The 18,713-nt window shown below is 51.5% G+C and overlaps 7 protein-coding genes across 7 annotated transcripts; 4 read left to right on the top strand and 3 right to left on the bottom strand.

The window, feature by feature from the left end:
* Positions 1–38: 38 nt before the first annotated feature.
* Positions 39–4,948, bottom strand: Asppvi_007470 (E3 ubiquitin-protein ligase SSM4; the record flags this gene model as incomplete). Its single annotated transcript, XM_043303357.1, has 2 exons — positions 39–1,600; positions 1,657–4,948. The coding sequence occupies 2 exons, from the start codon at positions 4,946–4,948 to the stop codon at positions 39–41; spliced, it is 4,854 nt and encodes a 1,617-aa protein (XP_043159292.1).
* A 979-nt stretch (positions 4,949–5,927) lies between these two features.
* Asppvi_007469 (uncharacterized protein) lies at positions 5,928–9,312 on the top strand (the record flags this gene model as incomplete). Its single annotated transcript, XM_043303356.1, has 3 exons — positions 5,928–6,040; positions 6,103–6,819; positions 6,876–9,312. 3 exons carry the CDS (start codon positions 5,928–5,930, stop codon positions 9,310–9,312), a joined length of 3,267 nt encoding a protein of 1,088 aa, XP_043159291.1.
* Positions 9,313–9,812: 500 nt separating this feature from the next.
* On the bottom strand, positions 9,813–10,423 carry Asppvi_007468 (SND2/TMEM208 family protein; the record flags this gene model as incomplete). The annotated part of the gene is made up of 2 exons (XM_043303355.1): positions 9,813–10,313; positions 10,415–10,423. 2 exons carry the CDS (start codon positions 10,421–10,423, stop codon positions 9,813–9,815), a joined length of 510 nt encoding a protein of 169 aa, XP_043159290.1.
* A 920-nt stretch (positions 10,424–11,343) lies between these two features.
* Positions 11,344–13,979, top strand: Asppvi_007467 (anaphase promoting complex subunit bimA; the record flags this gene model as incomplete). Its single annotated transcript, XM_043303354.1, has 4 exons — positions 11,344–11,680; positions 11,770–11,943; positions 12,005–13,854; positions 13,917–13,979. The coding sequence occupies 4 exons, from the start codon at positions 11,344–11,346 to the stop codon at positions 13,977–13,979; spliced, it is 2,424 nt and encodes an 807-aa protein (XP_043159289.1).
* An 865-nt stretch (positions 13,980–14,844) lies between these two features.
* Positions 14,845–15,778, top strand: Asppvi_007466 (1-acylglycerol-3-phosphate O-acyltransferase SLC1; the record flags this gene model as incomplete). The annotated part of the gene is made up of 2 exons (XM_043303353.1): positions 14,845–15,556; positions 15,612–15,778. The coding sequence occupies 2 exons, from the start codon at positions 14,845–14,847 to the stop codon at positions 15,776–15,778; spliced, it is 879 nt and encodes a 292-aa protein (XP_043159288.1).
* A 480-nt stretch (positions 15,779–16,258) lies between these two features.
* Asppvi_007465 (4'-phosphopantetheinyl transferase family protein) lies at positions 16,259–17,332 on the bottom strand (the record flags this gene model as incomplete). The annotated part of the gene is made up of 1 exon (XM_043303352.1): positions 16,259–17,332. One exon carries the CDS (start codon positions 17,330–17,332, stop codon positions 16,259–16,261), a length of 1,074 nt encoding a protein of 357 aa, XP_043159287.1.
* Positions 17,333–17,725: 393 nt separating this feature from the next.
* Positions 17,726–18,591, top strand: Asppvi_007464 (pyridoxal 5'-phosphate synthase subunit PdxT; the record flags this gene model as incomplete). Its single annotated transcript, XM_043303351.1, has 2 exons — positions 17,726–17,964; positions 18,027–18,591. 2 exons carry the CDS (start codon positions 17,726–17,728, stop codon positions 18,589–18,591), a joined length of 804 nt encoding a protein of 267 aa, XP_043159286.1.
* Positions 18,592–18,713: the final 122 nt, after the last annotated feature.

Genomic DNA, 18,713 nt, shown 5'->3' with positions numbered 1-18,713 from the left:
AGGGGAAAAAATGAAACGAAGTGTCTAATGTTGTAGGGTTACCCGGTAATCACTCGTCGAGAAACACCAACATCTCTTGCACGTTTCTCCCTGAAATTGTGCAGGCGCTCCCCAATCAGATACACATCATCACGGATGTTGACTCTCCAGATATCCACCTGTCGACGGACCATGTAAACAAGCCATGCCAAAAAGCTAAGAAGCAGAGTGGCAGGGAATGCATAGCGATAGACCTTTGCTTGAATATCGGGGGTGGCATGGAAGACAGTCGAGTTCAGTGCGAACCCGAAAGAAAGTGGGAGAGCCACTGCAAGCACCGCCAAAACCGTGACAGGAAGCACTATTGCTCGGGTGGCAAGACGGACATTTGGTTTCAGCCAGCCGTCCCGGAAGACACCGTTGAGGGCCGCTGCAGGTCGCGAAGTAGAATGCCATAGAGCAAACTTGATAGCCATTTGCACATACAGCACCCCAAGCGTCCAGTCTTGCACAAAGTGAATGACGTGCCCCCGTGTCCCACCCAGGTACGTATGCACCGGAACAATCACGTAAAGCTCCATGACCAGAGCGAACAAGGACGGCAGTAGAACCGAGAATGCGAGCACTACGTAAGCTAGTCGCAGACCGCTTAGTGCGACATTTCCGAATCCGAGCAAAGCCTGTCGTGGCGAACGAAGGTAAGGGCGAAGACGATCCTGGGTTGTAGCCAAGAACGTCCGGCAATAGAACATGAGATAGGCAGCAATTCCGAAAATGCAGATGCCCAAAGAGAACGCATACATATCATTCAGCGGGCGATCCGGGAAGCATGCCAACATCATCTTTCGGCCAATAACTAGGGGAATAATTGTGATGCCTACCCCGGTAGCAGCCGCCAAGACCCAGATCAGGAAGATGAACGCCGCAATTCTAGTCCTGAAGGAGGGTGGGATGTAGACCTTAGTGAACATGTCGTTGGTACGACCATGTAGACCCTCGTCGGGATCCGGAGCGCCATCAACCCGCTCGTTGTTCTCGTTGACCTCCAAGAACACTGGGTTGCCCTTTGGAATACGCACCTGATCGGAAGCTGGAGCCCGTACAAATTTGCCGTCCCGGACGAAGTAAGCACCGAGCTGCTTTTCGTCGGCGATGCGACGCTCAGTTTCACCGACGATGGGCTGTTCAGTGTCGCCTTTCTTTCCCGAAAGGAGATCAAACCAAGTCCGTCTCACATGATAACCTTCCTCATCGGTGTGTTTTTCACCAAAGAAAAAGCTGCTAAGTCGTAAGAACCGCGCGCATTTATGAAACCACMAGTTGTAAAGCTTGTGTAAGCCGTCAGAGGGCTTGATAGACCGTATGGCAAGGGGCATAGCAAAGTTGTAGAACAACAAATCAGCCGGAAATTCGAGCACAGGAATCGTGGCAGACCACCGAACAGGCAGCACCCCATCAAAGGCATAGTATAGGCCCCAGACAACACCGCCGAGGCAGACGATGACCAGAGCCCCGTATACGAGAGCACTGAAGGCTATCTTGCGCAGTTGAGTGGTGATGTTGCGTTCAAGTACATCACGCACCGGATGGAAAGTCGGGTCATCGGGGTCGCGAATGAAGTCTGTCAATCATAGTCAGCAAACTAATGCTCAAACAGACTTGGTTGTGAGCACTTACAAAGGACGCCACTCCTCATGATTTTGCGACACATCGAAACAAATAGAGCGAAATGGAACATATAACAAGTGCCTATGAACCAGTGCACAAAGAGTGATGTGAGTGGAGAAGAAGAGGTAAATTCGAGCCGGGAGGCGATCGTAGCGTTCTCAAAGAGAGGTAGCAAGGCGACATCAAGCAGGGTACCACAGTACAATGGAAAGACAATCATTTCAATCCCAATGATCAAAATGACTTTCATTACTCCACCAGCTTGGTGAAGTACGTCCGCGATGAGGCCATCGACCCTCTGTCCACGACTTGCCCCTGTGAACAGGCTAGTAATGCGAAGGTAGAGGAGTCCCAAAATCGATGCAAGCACGTAACCCATGACAATGGCAATAATACGATCTTTAGTATCCCAAACGGCCAATTCGGGATCAATGGCCAAACCGGTGGAAGTCGCCCCTGTCACAGTGGCATCTAACCACTTCGCGCCTTTCCCTGGGAAGAAAGGGCGGTCAGCAAAGCTGTACACCTGCTGTCGAGCCTGCGCGAAAAGACTGCTCAAGTCGATGCTTTGGCGATCTAAGGATAAAGCTCCTAGAAGTCCCTTTGTCGTGATTTGGAGGGGCAAATCGTGTATTATGAATTTGACGAAAGTAACAATCAACTGGCAAAGACCAGAGATGCGCGCTTGATGGATCCTGAGCGCCTGATGAGACAGAACAGAGAACACCGGGACGTCAGATTCGTGGAAAACAAAGAACGCGCTGACCACGTTCTTCAACCGGTGACTGCTGGCATCGATAAGCGACAACGATGCGCTCGTGATAGACTTCGTTTGGGGAATCCAATCGCCTAGGGGGACGAAGGAACTCAAGGGGCCAAGTAGCACTTTGCAGACAAGGCTGACCGCATACATGAGATAGCCCAGACTGCCAATAAGAGTGTCTAGTGTGACATCTGCGATAACCGATACTGCAGTCACAGGTACGCCGAAGACGAGTTGAATGGGATTCGCGAGGAGGACGAGTGCTATCTTTCCCCACAAATATGGAAGCCAGACCCCAATAGCCACTGTAAATGAAATCAAAAGAGCGCTAAACACACCGTTCTGAAGCAAGCCAAATATGGGGCCTTGCATGCCGATAAGTTCGAGAATCCCTTCTAAATCGTCACCTTCTTCCACAGCATCCAGATCGTTGGGATCAATTCCTGCGTCCGCAGCAATGCCCTGATTTTGCTGCATATCATTGGCAGGACGTCTGTTGTTACGGATTGGTACAAATGGTGCTTCTACAGCAAGATCTTCCACCACTTCCTCATCATCTCCTGGAGGGCGCTCCTGATCCTGCTCACGTGGTGCCAGATCAGCCCAAAACCATTCAAAAACTTTGGCAGCAAAGCTCCTTGGAGGTGCGGCAGCAGGAAGGTCAACCTGAACGCCACGCGGTGCGGTTTCATCATTTGCATGGCCCATGGTCGGCAAGTCTTGTGTGCTCGCAGGTTGTGGGTCGATTGACACCTCATCATCGTAGTTTGTGTCGTTCAACTGTCCCTCACCATTACTTCCTGTATTAATCTCTGACTCGCGCCCAAATTCAGGGAAGCCAAAGGTGAATTCATGACGATGTGTACTCGAGTCTGTCTCAAAGGGTGAATTGGGCATGTCCGCGGCATCCCAAGCCCGATACGCAGGCACTGAGTCTGACATTTCAGCAGGGCCAGACGGAGCTGGATGAGAAGACTCTACGGAAGAAGCCCCGCTTCGATATCCTGGGGTCTCGAGGTCATCCCATTGAGTGTTGAAGCTGGAGCGAGCTTCAGAAAATCGAGGGGTGTCATTCTGTTGAAGCCTTGTCATGGCTGCGACAACCCAACCAAGCTCCTCGTCCCGACCGTCTTCTCTAATAATTCTTAGAATCTGCTCAGGGTCACCATTGCCGCGGGACCAGAGGTCTCTGAAAGTCTCAACGCCAGCCCAACCTCCCTGGTTAACTCGCGTGGGCGACCTTCTCGCCAAATGGCTGGCATTCGCTTCATTGTCGCTATCACTGCCATTTTCTGAAAATGTTGCGGGACCGGCCCTTGCCACAGGTTCGGCGGCTGGCAAATCAGCGCTTTCGCCGCTTTGAAGGGAACGCCTGCGAGTCGGCTGGGGAAAATGAATATCGTGTAAACCAACATCATGATCGGAGCCGTGCTCTTCCATATGCTCTCCCTCGTCCCCTAACACATCTGCACGGTGCACATGAGCCCGGGGTTCAGGCCTTGGACGGTCGTCGTTTCTATTTGGACGGTTATTCGCTATTAACTGCTCTGCGGCTTCGCGTTCACCATCGGCAATATTGGCCATTGGCTGCTGTTGAACAACCCATTCTCGGATCAAAAAGACGAGTATGAACGAAACGACGACGAGCAGGGTGATAAGCTGCCCCTCCAATGTGTCGATGACAATATTGTTGATGGTGGGTGATGGCGTCAACGAGTTGAGCAACTTCACGTCCGAAAGCCACGAGGGGTGGCGGTGCCTATACAGTCCCGTAGTCACGTTCAACGGCCGTGAGTTCGATGAACCACCAGTCGATGACATGGCTGGAAAGAACAGTGCGGACATCACCTTCTTAGCGACTGTAAGCAGAAGTGGGTCACCGGAGGGGAAAGTGAACATGGATGACATTGGCGAGTAAAATGATGATGAATTCGTCGCATTTGACAAGACAGCACTCGGAGTCTGCAAGTTTGACGCAGTCATTCCGGCTGCAAGGGAAGTAGTTCCGTTCCCAGCCGACTGCCGACCTTGAAGCTGTTGAGAGGCATCACCGCCGGACCAGTGGCCATCTGCAAGCCAGAACAGTGCTCTCCAAATTGCTCTCATAGACCATGGAAGCCACCCGAGCCAGACAAACGCAACCAGGATGAATCGTAGCCATGTAACAACAGTGCGGAAGCTATGGATCAATAGCTGTTTCAAGAACAAGGGCGCGGGGAGGTTTCGAGGCATGTTCGGGTCGTATAGCTTCGTAAATCGGAAAGGCGTCTTGCAAAGCTCGCAGTGCTTCTTCTGGGAATGCGACAACCATTCTACCAGGCAAGGCTGATGAACAAACTTGATGCTGCCGCTACATTTGCAAGGGTAGAACAGTGGCTCCTCTAGTGTTCCTTCGCCGCGACAAATCCGACATGTATCCGGTTCCTCAAAATCTCTTTCCTTCCCCTTGTTGTTCGTCGCAAAAGCAGAATCGTTCATCAGGTCTGGGAAAGTTGTGTGGCCCGCATATTGGCGGGGTTGCTCCTGCGCAAAATCCATGCTTTGAATAGTGTCGTTTCCAGCATCTATCCGACGATTTTTAAAAGAGGTTGCAATTTGTCATGATAAGAGGGGTTAACGGTGAGTTCGCGATTCCAGTGAATAACCGTTGAGCTCAAAGATCGACAATGTATGGAGTACCTTGTCCGAAGTCAAAGAAGAAAGGAGAATCATGAAACAGTCCCCATGGAATACGAGCCAGGTTCATGCAGCTTCTTTGTTGTGGCGGGTTCACTTTTGAGAGGAGTCAAGGTTATAAGGAAGAAGGTCTCGGAGCTTACACACTAAGCGATATTCTGCATCTATTTTCCACTATTCCAGACAGTGGCAAGTTGTTTTCAAGCATGATGATTATGGTAATGGATATCAAATATCCAAAGCGGTCACAATGATTACTCAGCGAAGGAGTCGGCGAGACTCATGTGATATTACCGTATCTTACCAGAAACCATGCAGATCTTGCCGTGCCGTAAGTCTCAAGGGTGTAAAGCACAGTAATACGATCGGCTACGCCACCGATGTCTGAGCGATGACCTCACCGACGTAGCAAGGAAAACAATTATTGATAACCTGCTGCAGCTTGATGCCATTTCTGTGATCATTTTGATTCTGATTCCTTTTTTCAACCCCTTTTATAGCCCTCGCTGAGCCTGACCGCAAAATCTGGCGATTGCTGGGTCCGATTGTGCAAGACAAACCTTTGATTGTCTGGTCTCCGCCAAGATCTGGGTCATCGTCGCGCGTCTACATCGTCGGCGTAAGTTGACAAGCGTTCAAACGACAGTCAACCACTACCGTCTGAACAAGAGACAGCTTAATACTCGACGAGACCTCGGGATGCCCTCCCGGTGATCTATAGGATTACGCCAGAGATTTGACCGCAACAGGCCAATTCGAACACGCGATACCCCGTCAATTAGCATTTAGCAGCGGAAAGACAGTACTTCACGCGACATCCAACCTTCGCCTTGACTACACAATGGCGACCGTGAAGAATGGACACGCCTCGGACGGCATTGTCAAGTCGGTGGAGCCTCGCTCCCGACCGAGAAAGACGAATCCTCTCAGATGGACATTTGGTCTGGTAGTGCGGTATGCTCGCCTTTGTGATCTTGGACGCTGGTATGACTCGGGCTAACAAGAAAAATTTGCAGACTTTGTATATGGTATGTTCTGCTCGCACCGATTTTTAGGTGTCCTTCGCATCGTTCGGAATTGAATGAGTCGTCACCGCGAGTATGCAAACCATACCTGGTTGTGCGATCCCACATTGAGCCTTATGTTCTGCCGTACTATGACAGATACGGTGCACCTTACGTTGAAATCGCTCGTCCATACGTACAAGTGGTGAACGAGCGTGTCTACACCCCGGCAGCAACAGTAGCCAGGCGGGGATATGATCAATATGGTGCTCCTGCGCTGGACCGGGCTCGAGGCTATGGCCAGCAGCAGTGGGAGGCCCAGGTTATCCCTCGTCTACAGTATGTGAAAGAAAGCGCAACGGGATTGTACAATTCCGAAGTTGCTCCATATGTGCAACGTGCAAAGGATGTCGTTTTTCCTTACTATAACAAAGTTAATGGCGCCATCATAACTGTGTGGGATGGTTACGTTTTCCCGGTCTTTGCTCGATCGAGGCCGTTTATTGGGAAGACATATGTGTCTGGTCAGAATGTACTGGCGACCACCGTGCTGCCTTACGCGCAAAGCACCTGGTCATCCGTGATCTATTTTGCGAACAGTGCTCTATGGCCGAAACTCACTGGTTTATACTCGGAAAATGTTGAGCCCCAGTTAGTCAAGATTGGACAGCGACTAGCCAGCTATCGGGAAGGAAGACGACTGCGAAAAGTCATGGATGAGGCTGATAGGTAAGCTTCACGCTTCCAAGGAGTCTAGAGTATAGATACTAACGAAAGATCCTCAGTTCTATGGATCAGCAGACGCAGTCTGCTGTCACGTCGGCTGAAAAGAGCCCGGACTTTGAATCAGCCATCACGACCACTGCAACCGAGGCCTCTGTGACCCACACCACACTGTCACCTGCCGAACAGACCGCGCAAGCTCGCGAAAAGATTGCTTCAGACCTTCAAACATGGGAGACAAAGTTCGCCACTGCCGTGGAAAAGGGTGCTGAAGATCTTGAGGAACGCGTGGAAGAAATAGTGGAAAGCTACATTAGAAGCGGTGTAAACAGTCATGGCGAGAGTCTTATAACAGCTCTAGAAACTGTTGTGCAGGATGAGATCTCGTCTCTCAAGTCCCGTATTAACGAATTAGCCGAATCGCTCCCAAGCGAGGAGGCACCCGAGGAGGAGGGAAAGGTCCAGGATGAGCTCTTGAAGGAGATCAGACGGGTTGCCATTTCTGTCAGAGATCGCGCACATGCAGTTCGGCAATGGCGGAACTCATTCGACGAAGAGTTGATCAGACGTACTTCAGCAGCAGTCAACTCTACGCTCGATGTTCTGGATAGTGTGCGAGACCTGGGTCTCCAGGAAATCGGTATGCGATGGGCATGGATGGAAGGAGTTACATACAAGGATTGGGCGAAGTACCATGCCCTTAAAGCCCGATTCGAAGACTGGAAAAATGACATTTTCAATGTCGGAATGCAGCATGTGAAAGTCGACGAAGCTAAGGCATTGGCCAACGATATTCTAGGCCGTGGCATGGAAGTCGCAGAAGACGCTGCAAAGGAACTAGCCAGGCTCAAAGACGTTGGCAGATGGAAGATCGCGGCTCGCGAATCAAGTGACGATTTTGAAACAAGAACTGAGGAACCCCCTCCACTGCCGAAACGCAGCAAGACTGACGAGGAGTCGGAAAGTGCCCAGGCTGACAATGCAGATACTGAGAACCATCAATCCATGCAGAGCTCTGAGCAAGCTACATCTGGCACAGTCCCGGAGCCTGAAGACACGGCAGCTCACGGCAAAGGAGATTCTGAAAATGATCTAGGTCTAGATGATGATATCCCTTTGACACATGACGAATCATCTGTATCGCATGATGATGGGCTGCCAAAGCACTCCAGAGCCGGTGATGTATCCTCTGGAAGAGACAGACTCAGTCCCGAATCGGTGTCAGGAGCAGACGCGAGCGAAAGCCTTGAGCCGGTCAAGATGGCCTGGGGTGTTGCTGCGGCTGAGTCTGTACCGAAACGAGATGCGTCCGAGCAGCATGGCTTTCCCGAGCAATTGCACGAACTTGTCAGCCAAGCTGATGACCACTTCGCGCAAGTAACAAGTGCCGCCGGTCAAGCTTGGTCTGATGGCAGCGTCGCGTCCTTGGCTCACCAAGCCGCTTCCAGCATCACCTCAGTGGCAGCAGACATCACCCCACTTGCATATATCTCGTCTGTGGCCTCCTCGAAGCTGAGCGAAGGCCTAAGCCTCGCCTCGGCTCAACTTGCCGGAGTGCGAGCGACGGCAACTCCAACAACACCTGTCGAGCAGAACCGTATCCTCCTTGACGCACAACGACGTTACTACGAGGCTGTTGGTATGGCACATGACCACTACTCTGCATTCGTGTCCTCTGCCTCTCAAGCAGTGTATGGTACACCTACTCCCACAGGACACCTTGAACAACTGGCTAGTAAAGCATCTGAGAACTGGGAAAGTCTTGTTTCCACGGCTAGCGAACACTTTTATGGCTCTCGATCGCAGTACACGCCCCCGGCACTGACTGATTTGGTTCCTCAATACGAGGCCATCGAACAATTGGTATCTGAGCTGATTGTCGGCAAAGAACCTTCTTTTACGGAGAAAGCTCTAAGCAGGTTACATGCAATATACGAAACGCCATACCCAGCCTCTGCGCTTTCAGCGGCCTCAAGTTACGTCATTGGCGACCATACCGCTACCTCTTCTGCTCCATTTGGGTCGATCACGAACGTTCCATCGATCGAGAACATTCTGGAAAATGCCAACGAACAGTTCCAGTCAGCAGTCAATGCCGTGAGTGTTCAGTTGTATGGTACCCCCAAGGGTCCTTTCGAAAAGGCAACCTCTTCAGCTAGCAGCGCTATGTCAGCGGCCTCCGCCCACATCAGCGAAGCCGTTTACGGAACTGAACCCGGGTATTTGGAAGCCGCTCAGGAAGCCCTCGAGCATGCATATGCATCTGCCGAATCCGCCATCAGGAATGCAGTCTTTCAGTCAGCAAGTCCAACCGAAGCTGAACAAGGAGCTTTTGCCAGCGCCACGAGCAAGCTGGCGGTAGCTGTAGAAGGAGCACAGGGGCAGCTTGCAAACCTGGCTTCTAGTGCCAGCAGCCTCGCCTCGGCTGTGGTCGAGACAGCAACATCGAAAGTGGTCCTCACTAGCGGCGATGATACGTCTGTTAAGGACGAGTTATAGTCCAGAAAGCTCTGGAGGTAAAAATGTCTTGCTGCCGTTGTACAAAGTACAGTGGCCGATATGTTCTTATGTTTCCCACGACTTATTCCCCATTCATGTTTCTTACATTCCCACCATACATATACTGCTTTCCAGATGGATCATGATGATTTTGACTTTCTGAAGCACTATTCCCCATATAGTTTTCACCGATTGTCGTACACCATCTCTTCCTCTAGATTTCAAAACATGTACACAACTTCTCGGGCTGTCTACTACGTCTTTCTCTTTCCGCTACCTGATTTCTATGGCAGTGAGGTTCTCACACTAATATGTACGTGACTTTTGGCAATGCAACAAGATATTTCCCTTTTTGACTACATGATTATCCATATCTCCGTTTCCCAAAAGCCCATGACCAATTCTATTCATTTCCTCTTCCTGTTCAAAGGTGTTGTCTCAATCAGGACCCAATGATGCATGACTTAATGTATAATAATACAGTCGGCATGGAGCCGCAATCACCGGTATTGCATGCGTTGTCCTCCACGCTTCTCCATCTTCTTCTGTCTCTTACTTTCTGCGACGGGGGTGTCCGATCCACCCATTCCGGCCAAACCGCTCTTCATCCCGGTGAAGGTAGTATAGGCCAACCAAACGGAATATATGGGAATGACGATCCATAGCCACCAAGCACGATCTCCAAAAAGACAAGCCGCCCCCATACAGCCCCAGGTCCAGTAGAGGATATCCCACATGTACTCCGTCAGACCGGAAGCTCCGAGGTCTTCTCCGGGGGACCGCAGGGAACCGTCGGTGGGGTTGTAGCTTGGGCGGCCCAGCCGTTCAAGATAGAATTCGATGGCGAGTGTCGGGCATGCAAGGAAGAAGTACGGCGTTAACGAACGTGGACGGTTGAAGATCCAGTGCAGAAGCAGGAAGATTGAATGCAGACAGAGGGCGATTATATGCGTGCGCAAGAGGAGGGAGGCATTGCGGGCGGCAAGGGTCTTGGCTGCTTTCTATAACGGGTCAGCATGGAGCTTGGGTCTTCTCTCCTCTTGATCTCCTATTCTGTGAAGCTCGAGGATTGAAAATGCGGATGGTAGAGGAAGTGATGTACCTGGGCCATAGTGACGGAATGTTCAATCAGGTCAAAGAGAAGAGGCAACCGACGCAGGGCGATGAATGTAGATGTAGATGAATGTGTCTGTTCGGTAAATCCTCATCCAGATTATATTTTAAGTATGATAGCACAAGGTATTAGAATTCTAAACCCATGTTCCCCTCTTCTTGATGTTATCTCGTGCGACCTGGAGTAAAGTAGTAGACGCATGGTCGGTTGCCCGCCACAACGAGACAAGCGCCCGCGCCTCCGCCAGCACCAGCCACTTTTCCTAATCTGTTATACTTGGCTGCCCCAAAACATCCGCATGCTCCAAAAAAGGCACGACCTGGACCTGGATCTGGCCTGACACGATCGATCGACTTGATAATTCTCCTCCCCCGCCCCTCTTGTTTCGGGAAGGCGTTAGCTGTGCACCTTTCGCTTGTCATACTCAACTCTGGAACGGTTCACCTCCCGATATGCCTTTTTGATTTCCCTTGGGAGGCTCTTGCTTTGCCTGGAGGGCGTCACGAGTCGTCCTGGACGTCATCCATTCACTTTGGCTTCGACACGGCCTCACCTTGGAGTCGACATCTGAATTCGCAACGTGAAGGTGGACAGGTCGATGAAAGGATTTTGTAGCACTGCAAAGCGCTCACTGCAAACCGTGGCTCTTTGTGTTTTATCCTTTGCCTTTGTTGTGTTGGACGTGGACCACTAGTCTCCGCAGCAAAGGGAACTTTGCATCGTCGTTTCCTCACCTCTGTTTCTCGACACGTCCGGGAGTTAATCATCAGAAAAGAACGGCCTGCGATCACGGCCGACCTCATGCTCGCCTATCGCTCGAGAACATCCCCTCACTGACTCTGACCCGCGTACTCAGTACCCTGGCCTCTCAACACCAACACTTCTCCCCTAGTTCCGCATACCTAGAACACGCAAACATGTCGCCATCAATATCATACATTTCAGGCCAGCTTAGGCAGCTAATATATTATCATCTCGATAACAATCTGTGCCGCAATGCGCTGTTTCTCGCCGGTCGTTTACATGCTTATGAGCCCCGAACGGCGGAAGCGTCATATTTACTCGCTCTCTGTCACCTTCAAAACGGTCAAGTTAAAGCCGCGTACGATTACAGCAGAAATTTTGGATCGAGAGGCACCCACCTCGGCTGCTCCTATGTCTTTGCCCAAGCGTGCTTGGACCTAGGAAAGTATCTGGAAGGTATCACAGCGTTGGAGCGAAGTAAGGGCCTTTGGGCTTCCAAGAATCACTGGAGTAAGCATTCCTCGCGCTGAGCCTTGCACTCAACTTGCATTTATCCCGTTGCTTTTCTGTTTCTGACATATTTGCACCTGCCACTCTAGATAAGCACAGTGAGACGCGAAGACAACACCTGCCGGATGCGGCTGCAGTATTCTCCCTGCTAGGTAAACTATGGCATGCGCATAAGGACATCAACAAAGCTGTAGAATGCTATGTTGAATCTCTGAAGCTGAATCCCTTCATGTGGGATGCGTTCCAAGGGTTGTGCGACACTGGTAAGCTTTGGAGAAGAAACTTACTACATCTAGCCATGGCTAATTGTGTTCTACTGCCAAGGCGTCAATGTCCGCGTGCCGAATATCTACAAGATGAATTCTGAATTGCTGGCCGTATTGTCTTCATCACCGCAGGAGGACGCCGAGCCAACATCCGACAAGTCTGTCCACACGAATGGTCCACTGCAAGCGCAGGCGAATGTCAATCCGAGCTCCGATCCTTTTGCATCGACAACCTCTCGCAGTGATTCAGGTACCAGCCATGGGAGCTCTGCCTTGTGGGAAAAACTAAATGGAAGCACAGTAAGCGTGGCGTCCTCGGGAGTGCCAACATCAATCGTGCACGAAGGGGCGGAAACGCCGAGTGGTCAAAGCAGCGGATCTGATGACTTCCGGTTAGCCAATGGAATGAACGGCGTGGATGCTCCTTGGGACCCTCCTTTAGCTCCTGCAAGGAAAAACAGAACGATCCAGGCAATCAGCGGCGAGTATCCAATGGATCCCCCTCCCAAGATGAAACCCACGGGGATCCGACCAAGGACAAGAACCAGGACTGAGCCGGAGGAGCAAATTTCAGCCCAGACAGACCGGGAGGCTACAATTCCACCCAGGGTCGGGGACCGCAAGCGAACTGTTTCTGGTCAGGTAGCGCATCCGCCCACATCACAACCCACGGAACCGGGAGCACCCCAACGGCGGAGTGTGCGACTCTTCAACCAGATTAAACCGACAACCAGCAAACTGTCGGCATCCGCATTGGGAGTCAAGGATGCTAGAGAGGTCAAGAAGGCGAAAGCCACGGGTACAAAGGGGCGTACTACAACCACCACCACCATGGGACGAGTAGTGAGTGGCAGTCGAAAACATGGCAGCGAACATCATGATGTAGATGGTAAAGACGGTCGGTCCTTACCATCATCACACACTCACGCCAACCCCAAAGGCGCTGCACTTGAGAGGTCAAAAGAAATTGAGGCGTTGACCTGGCTGCTGGAGCTATTCTCCAAACTTGCTTCTGGATTCTTTGCCTTGTGTCGCTACCGGTGCTCGGAGTCAATTCAGATCTTCAATTCTCTCTCGCAGGGCCAACGGGAAACACCGTGGGTTCTCGCTCAGATTGGACGAGCGTATTATGAGCAGGCGATGTATTCTGAGGCTGAGAAGTACTTCTACCGCGTGAAGACAATGGCACCCTCGCGCTTAGAAGACATGGAGATCTACTCAACCGTCCTTTGGCATTTGAAGAACGATGTTGAGTTAGCATACTTGGCGCATGAGTTGATGGAAACAGATCGCCTGTCGCCACAGGCGTGGTGCGCCATCGGTAATTCTTTCTCCCACCAGCGGGACCATGACCAGGCTTTGAAGTGCTTTAAGCGGGCAACGCAGCTGGATCCCCAGTTTGCATACGGGTTTACTCTTCAAGGACACGAGTATGTTGCCAACGAAGAATACGACAAGGCGCTGGATGCATACCGTCACGGTATCAGTGCTGATAATCGGCATTACAACGCTTGGTACGGATTGGGCACGGTCTATGACAAAATGGGTAAACTGGACTTTGCCGAACAACACTTCCGGAATGCGGCAAGCATCAACCCGACCAACGCAGTTTTGATCTGCTGTATTGGTCTGGTACTGGAAAAAATGAACAATCCTAAAGCCGCTCTCGTGCAATATGGTCGCGCTTGTTCCTTGGCGCCTCATTCCGTACTCGCGCGATTCCGCAAGGCTCGTGCATTAATGAAGCTTCAGGAGCTCAAGTTGGCCCTGTCCGAGTTGAAGATCCTCAAGGACATGGCTCCAGATGAAGCCAACGTGCATTATCTGTTGGGTAAGCTCTACAAGATGCTTCACGACAAAGCGAATGCCATTAAGCACTTCACAACTGCTTTGAACTTGGATCCTAAGGTATGCCCATCACTTCCCTTGTCATATTACCAGAGAATGCTAACTGGTTCGGTTCCAKGCAGCACAATACATCAAGGATGCCATGGAGTCTCTCGACGATGACGAGGAGGATGATGAGGACATGACTTGACTTGCCGTCCACTTTCCACATCGATCCAATTCTGGATCTTACTTGCTTCCCCCTTCTTCACCAGGTGCCTGCTATCCGGAGCTTGCATTCATGAGAGTCGGCGTTGAATTTGATTTTGGATTTTTGAAGCATTAGCATTATAATGGCGTTTTGCAGGCCGGGTTGGTTAGAGGTGCATTTACCCTGCATCAGGTTCTCAAGAAGGGAGCCGAGGCTCGTGATTCTTGTGTCTTGTATATTAGCGTGGGTTGGCTTTGTCGGGGCTGGTCATTGGCTGCATATGAGAGACGAAGACGCCTGGACGACAGATTCGTGGACATAGATGTCTGTCGAACAAGGCACTTGCATAATCTGCGATGTCATTCTTATGCCTATTCTTATTCTTACGGAAATCAATTCCACCATATTTGAGCCTGAACCATGGGGATTACCTCCAATAATAATACTTTGTAGAGAATAATTGCAGAGTTGCAGGGCGGTGAGCGGCAGGATGATGTTGGTGCCCCGAAATTCAGGAAAAAAGTTCCAGGGTTGAACAGGCAGGAATATTGTTGGTGATCTTCTGGCACGAGCATCAACGACCCATTCTTCACGCTTCCTTTTTCCTAATTGGCAACCGGCTACCAGGCCAGAGAATCCTGAACCCGCCAACCTCTGTCACATTCTCGGGTCATGGCCAGTGCCGCTTTTTAAGTCTCCTGCGCATCCTTGTTCCGACCACACGCCTGACCTCATACCCGAAATCAGCTGCCACGGAGGGGTACGGCTCAGCAAGAGTGTGAATATTACGACTTAGTGACTTCGAGGCTACTTATACAGCTTATCGTAACCCTAAAGATTGCTTTCCCCGGTCTTTTGACATGTCGATCCTGTCCTACATCGCCTCGGGCATCAGCTCGTTTGTCGTCGTGACGCTTTCCCTTTTCGCACTCGGCCAAAAGGTCCCTCGCGCGGCCTTTTTCGCTCGGTGTCTTGCGGCCTATGGCTCTCTCTTGCTTTGCGCATGCTATGGCGTAATCGCATCAATTGTCCTCCGCCTCGTAGGCTACGGCCGGGTCTCCCAATGGGCCACCGCGCGCAGTTTCAAATGGGTTATGCGATATACAACCGGCGTGCAGTTCGACATTATCCAGGGTGCCGAGCACCTCTCCACCCGGCCTGCGGTCTTCATCGGCAACCACCAGTCCGAGCTCGACGTGCTCATGCTGGGCTACATCTTCCCTCCGTACTGCAGCGTCACCGCGAAGAAGTCGTTGAAAAATATCCCCTTCCTGGGTTGGTTCATGGCGCTGTCGCGGACGGTTTTCATTGACCGGGCCAACCGCGAGACGGCGATGAAGGCGTTTGACGGTGCGGCGGAGGAGATCCGCAAGTACAAACAGAGCGTGTTCATCTTCCCCGAGGGGACGAGGAGTTACTCAGAGAAGCCCGAGTTGCTGCCTTTCAAGAAGGGAGCGTTCCATCTGGCGGTCAAGGCGGGTGTACCGATCGTTCCTATCGTCGCGGAGAACTACTCGCACATCCTGTCGCCGCGTAATATGCGGTTTAACCCTGGCGTGATCAAGATCAAAGGTTTGTGCATGTGATGTTTCTTTTCCCCGGTATGAGACTAACAGACTCGTCCTAGTCCTACCTCCCATCAGCACGGAAGGCTTGACCGCTGCGGATGTCGACCGGTTGACTAAGACCGCTCAGGAGAGCATGCTCAAGGCTCTCCTCGAGCTGGCCGATCAGGATCGCGATAAGATCGACTCAGATGTCAAGAAAGCTACTTCCACGGCTGTGGAGATCTGATCGGTTGCACGACCGTCCATGAGTTACGATCACGTCTGGTCCTGGCTTGTTACTGCGGTGATGATCACGCCGGCGCGGCCTGTCTATTCTTCGCCTTTTACATGACTGACGGCTATATTGATATTCGAGATTATGAACAGGACGAGATGAGTCCCTCTCGCTCATCTCCTTGTGCTCTAGAATTGCTAAGAGATATTTGGTGCCCGGCGGTGGTTTGTGGATAGAGCTGCAGGATTTAGATTTTGGATACAACTATCGGAGATGCGGATGAGGAACAAGCGACCTACAAATCATTCACTTTCTACTTCCCTATAATTTTGCGAACTATTGTGTGCAGACAGCGTGTCAGAGTGTACATAGCATTATCCTTCGTGATATTATTCTGTATTGTTGGGTGTGAGTGAAGATGCATAGATATTTATCTACCCCCTGCTTCGCTTCGTCCAGACGCTTAAACGCTCAGATAGACTCTCCTAAAGACTATTTCGTTACACACTGACAAACTCCTGTCGCACAAGGTGCAATATCTCTGTCGATATCGATCTTCTCCATGTGCATCCAGGGATCTATGGAGACGGTGACGCCCATACTCCCAGGCAATGGCCGACTCCCGGCCCCCAATCCGGCCCCTCGCGCCGCCGTAGCAAATATATAATCCTTCTCAAAAGCGACCACCTCAATCCGCACATCCTCCACCCTCTTCCCATACAGCCAGGTCTTGATACCAGTGTACGGCTCCCCCCAATCCCCCGCCAAGGCCTGCACGTGCGCAGGGGCGACGACATCCGTAAACTCCAGCTCCCGCAGCCACGGCGCGAGAAGTGCCTCGCCGGTCATCTTGATGTACGCCTCCTTGAGAGCCCAGTACGTGTAAAACAAGCGGAGGCCGTACTCGACCGCTTCGCTTTCCTGGGCGCCGTCCCGCGCGTCAGCCGGGAATCTCCCTCCCAGGTTCTTGATCGTTTCCAGCTCGCGTTGGGAGAAGACTTCGGCGAAGATGTCGACGTATTCAGCTAGTTGTTTGCGGGTTGATGGGGCGGAGCTTGTGCGTGCGCGCCGCTCGTCCACGCAGGTGATGTCTATGCCTACCTGAGGGACAGAGGGGGCCGGAGTCGAGGATGGGCTGGGGTTGGCGAATAGCGTAGCCGGGGTGGTGCTTGCGGCATGGGACGGTGGGATGATTGTGCCTGCGAGCGCTACGAGAGATGCTTGGTGACTGACGTTGAATTCGATGCTGGGGATGGGCTCGTCAGTGCCCTCGGTCAGGGCGGGAGAGGGGATGAAACATGGTCGGCGGTGAGGCGCTGGTGTTCGACTGATGCTGATCTTGTTCCAAGGAATGCGGCAGGAGCGGTGGATGAAGAGGTATTTCAGCAGGTTTGAGGCGAGGGACATGTGTCTGTCCTTGAGGTGGTAAAACTTCTTGACTGCCTCTTGGTCTGATGGTTGGAGGGTCTCCAACAATGGGAGTGGTGAATTTGTCGCTGTCAATTGGCGCGTGTCTATATACCATCGCGTAAGAGAGGTTCTGCTCTCATTTTGTACGGAGCCCATCTTTCCGGATAGTTGCGAACTAAGCAGTAAGGATTCGCGAGCAAAGAGCTATATCTTCAAAAACGAGGGAGGACGGGGAGAGCTAGCTGCGTAGGCTTTAATTGACCTCTCTGCTATGGCAAAATAAGGGAGGTAAGAAAACAAGCAGTGCCATAAAGTGTCATCGAGTCATATCCGTCATCATCAAACATGATAGTATCCAATGCATATGCTATGAGACATCGTGAATGCTTTGCTGACATTAAAAACAACATTCTTATCAGTAGGCGGGGTAGCAACGTGCTGATAAATACCGGCCGAATGTTGACCCGCTTAGCTAATGGGTGTATACAGCACGAAGAGAGTGGCCAAGGTGTGAGTCAAAAAAGTTATTTTCTACAAGCAGGAATTACCATGGCCAGCATCACTGTCGGGGTTCTCGCTTTACAGGGCGCATTCTATGAGCACATCCAGCTGCTGAAAAAGGCAGTCTCGGAACAAAGCTCCACTACTCAATGGGAGTTCATCGAAGTTCGGACACCGCAGGAGTTGGATCGGTGTGATGCGTTGATCCTTCCTGGAGGCGAGAGCACGACAATCTCTCTTGTTGCGGCCCGATCGAACCTCTTGGAGCCTTTGAGGGATTTTGTGAAGTATGTTCGCGCAATAACCCCAAGGCTATCCCGTCAATGCGACTGACAATCTGTTTTCCTAGGGTCCATCGCAAACCGACATGGGGCACCTGTGCCGGGTTGATCCTACTCGCCGAGTCTGCTAATCGAACCAAGAAAGGCGGGCAGGAGCTCATCGGAGGTCTCGACGTTCGCGTAAACAGAAATCACTTTGGCCGGCAAACGGAGAGTTTCGAGGCGCCCTTAGATTTGCCGTTCTTGGGTCCGACCGAGCAGTCCTTCCCTGCAGTTTTTATCCGGGCGCCTGTGGTGGAAAAGATCCTGCCTCATCAAGAAGGTATTCAAGTGGACGAAACACAGAGGGACGAGACGGTGGTGGCGCCCTCGAAACAACCTCAGGGTCAGGCGGCCAAGGCGGCGATGGGAGATGGAGTTGAAGTACTTGCAAGTCTCCCCGGCAGAGCAGCTAAACTAGCCGCCACGGGAACACATATCGACGCAGATAAAGAGACCGGTGACATCGTCGCGGTCAAACAGGGTAATGTGTTCGGAACAAGCTTTCACCCCGAATTGACAGGTGACGCCAGAATACATTCCTGGTGGTTGCGCCAGGTGGAGGAGTCGGTAAGGAAGAGGAAGGAAATATGAAGAGTCATAGACTTGGCAATTCTTGAGCACGGAATTGTTGATTGTTGGGTATCTGGTAGAATTTTCCTTTCCTTGAACAGCCGGTGCAGTTTACCGGGACGATAGAGATGATATCGTTGATA

The sequence above is a fragment of the Aspergillus pseudoviridinutans genome (genome assembly GCF_018340605.1).
Source record: "Aspergillus pseudoviridinutans IFM 55266 DNA, scaffold_5, whole genome shotgun sequence".
Taxonomy (NCBI): Eukaryota; Fungi; Ascomycota; class Eurotiomycetes; order Eurotiales; family Aspergillaceae; genus Aspergillus; species Aspergillus pseudoviridinutans.
This window is presented reverse-complemented; position numbering and strand designations above follow the sequence as displayed.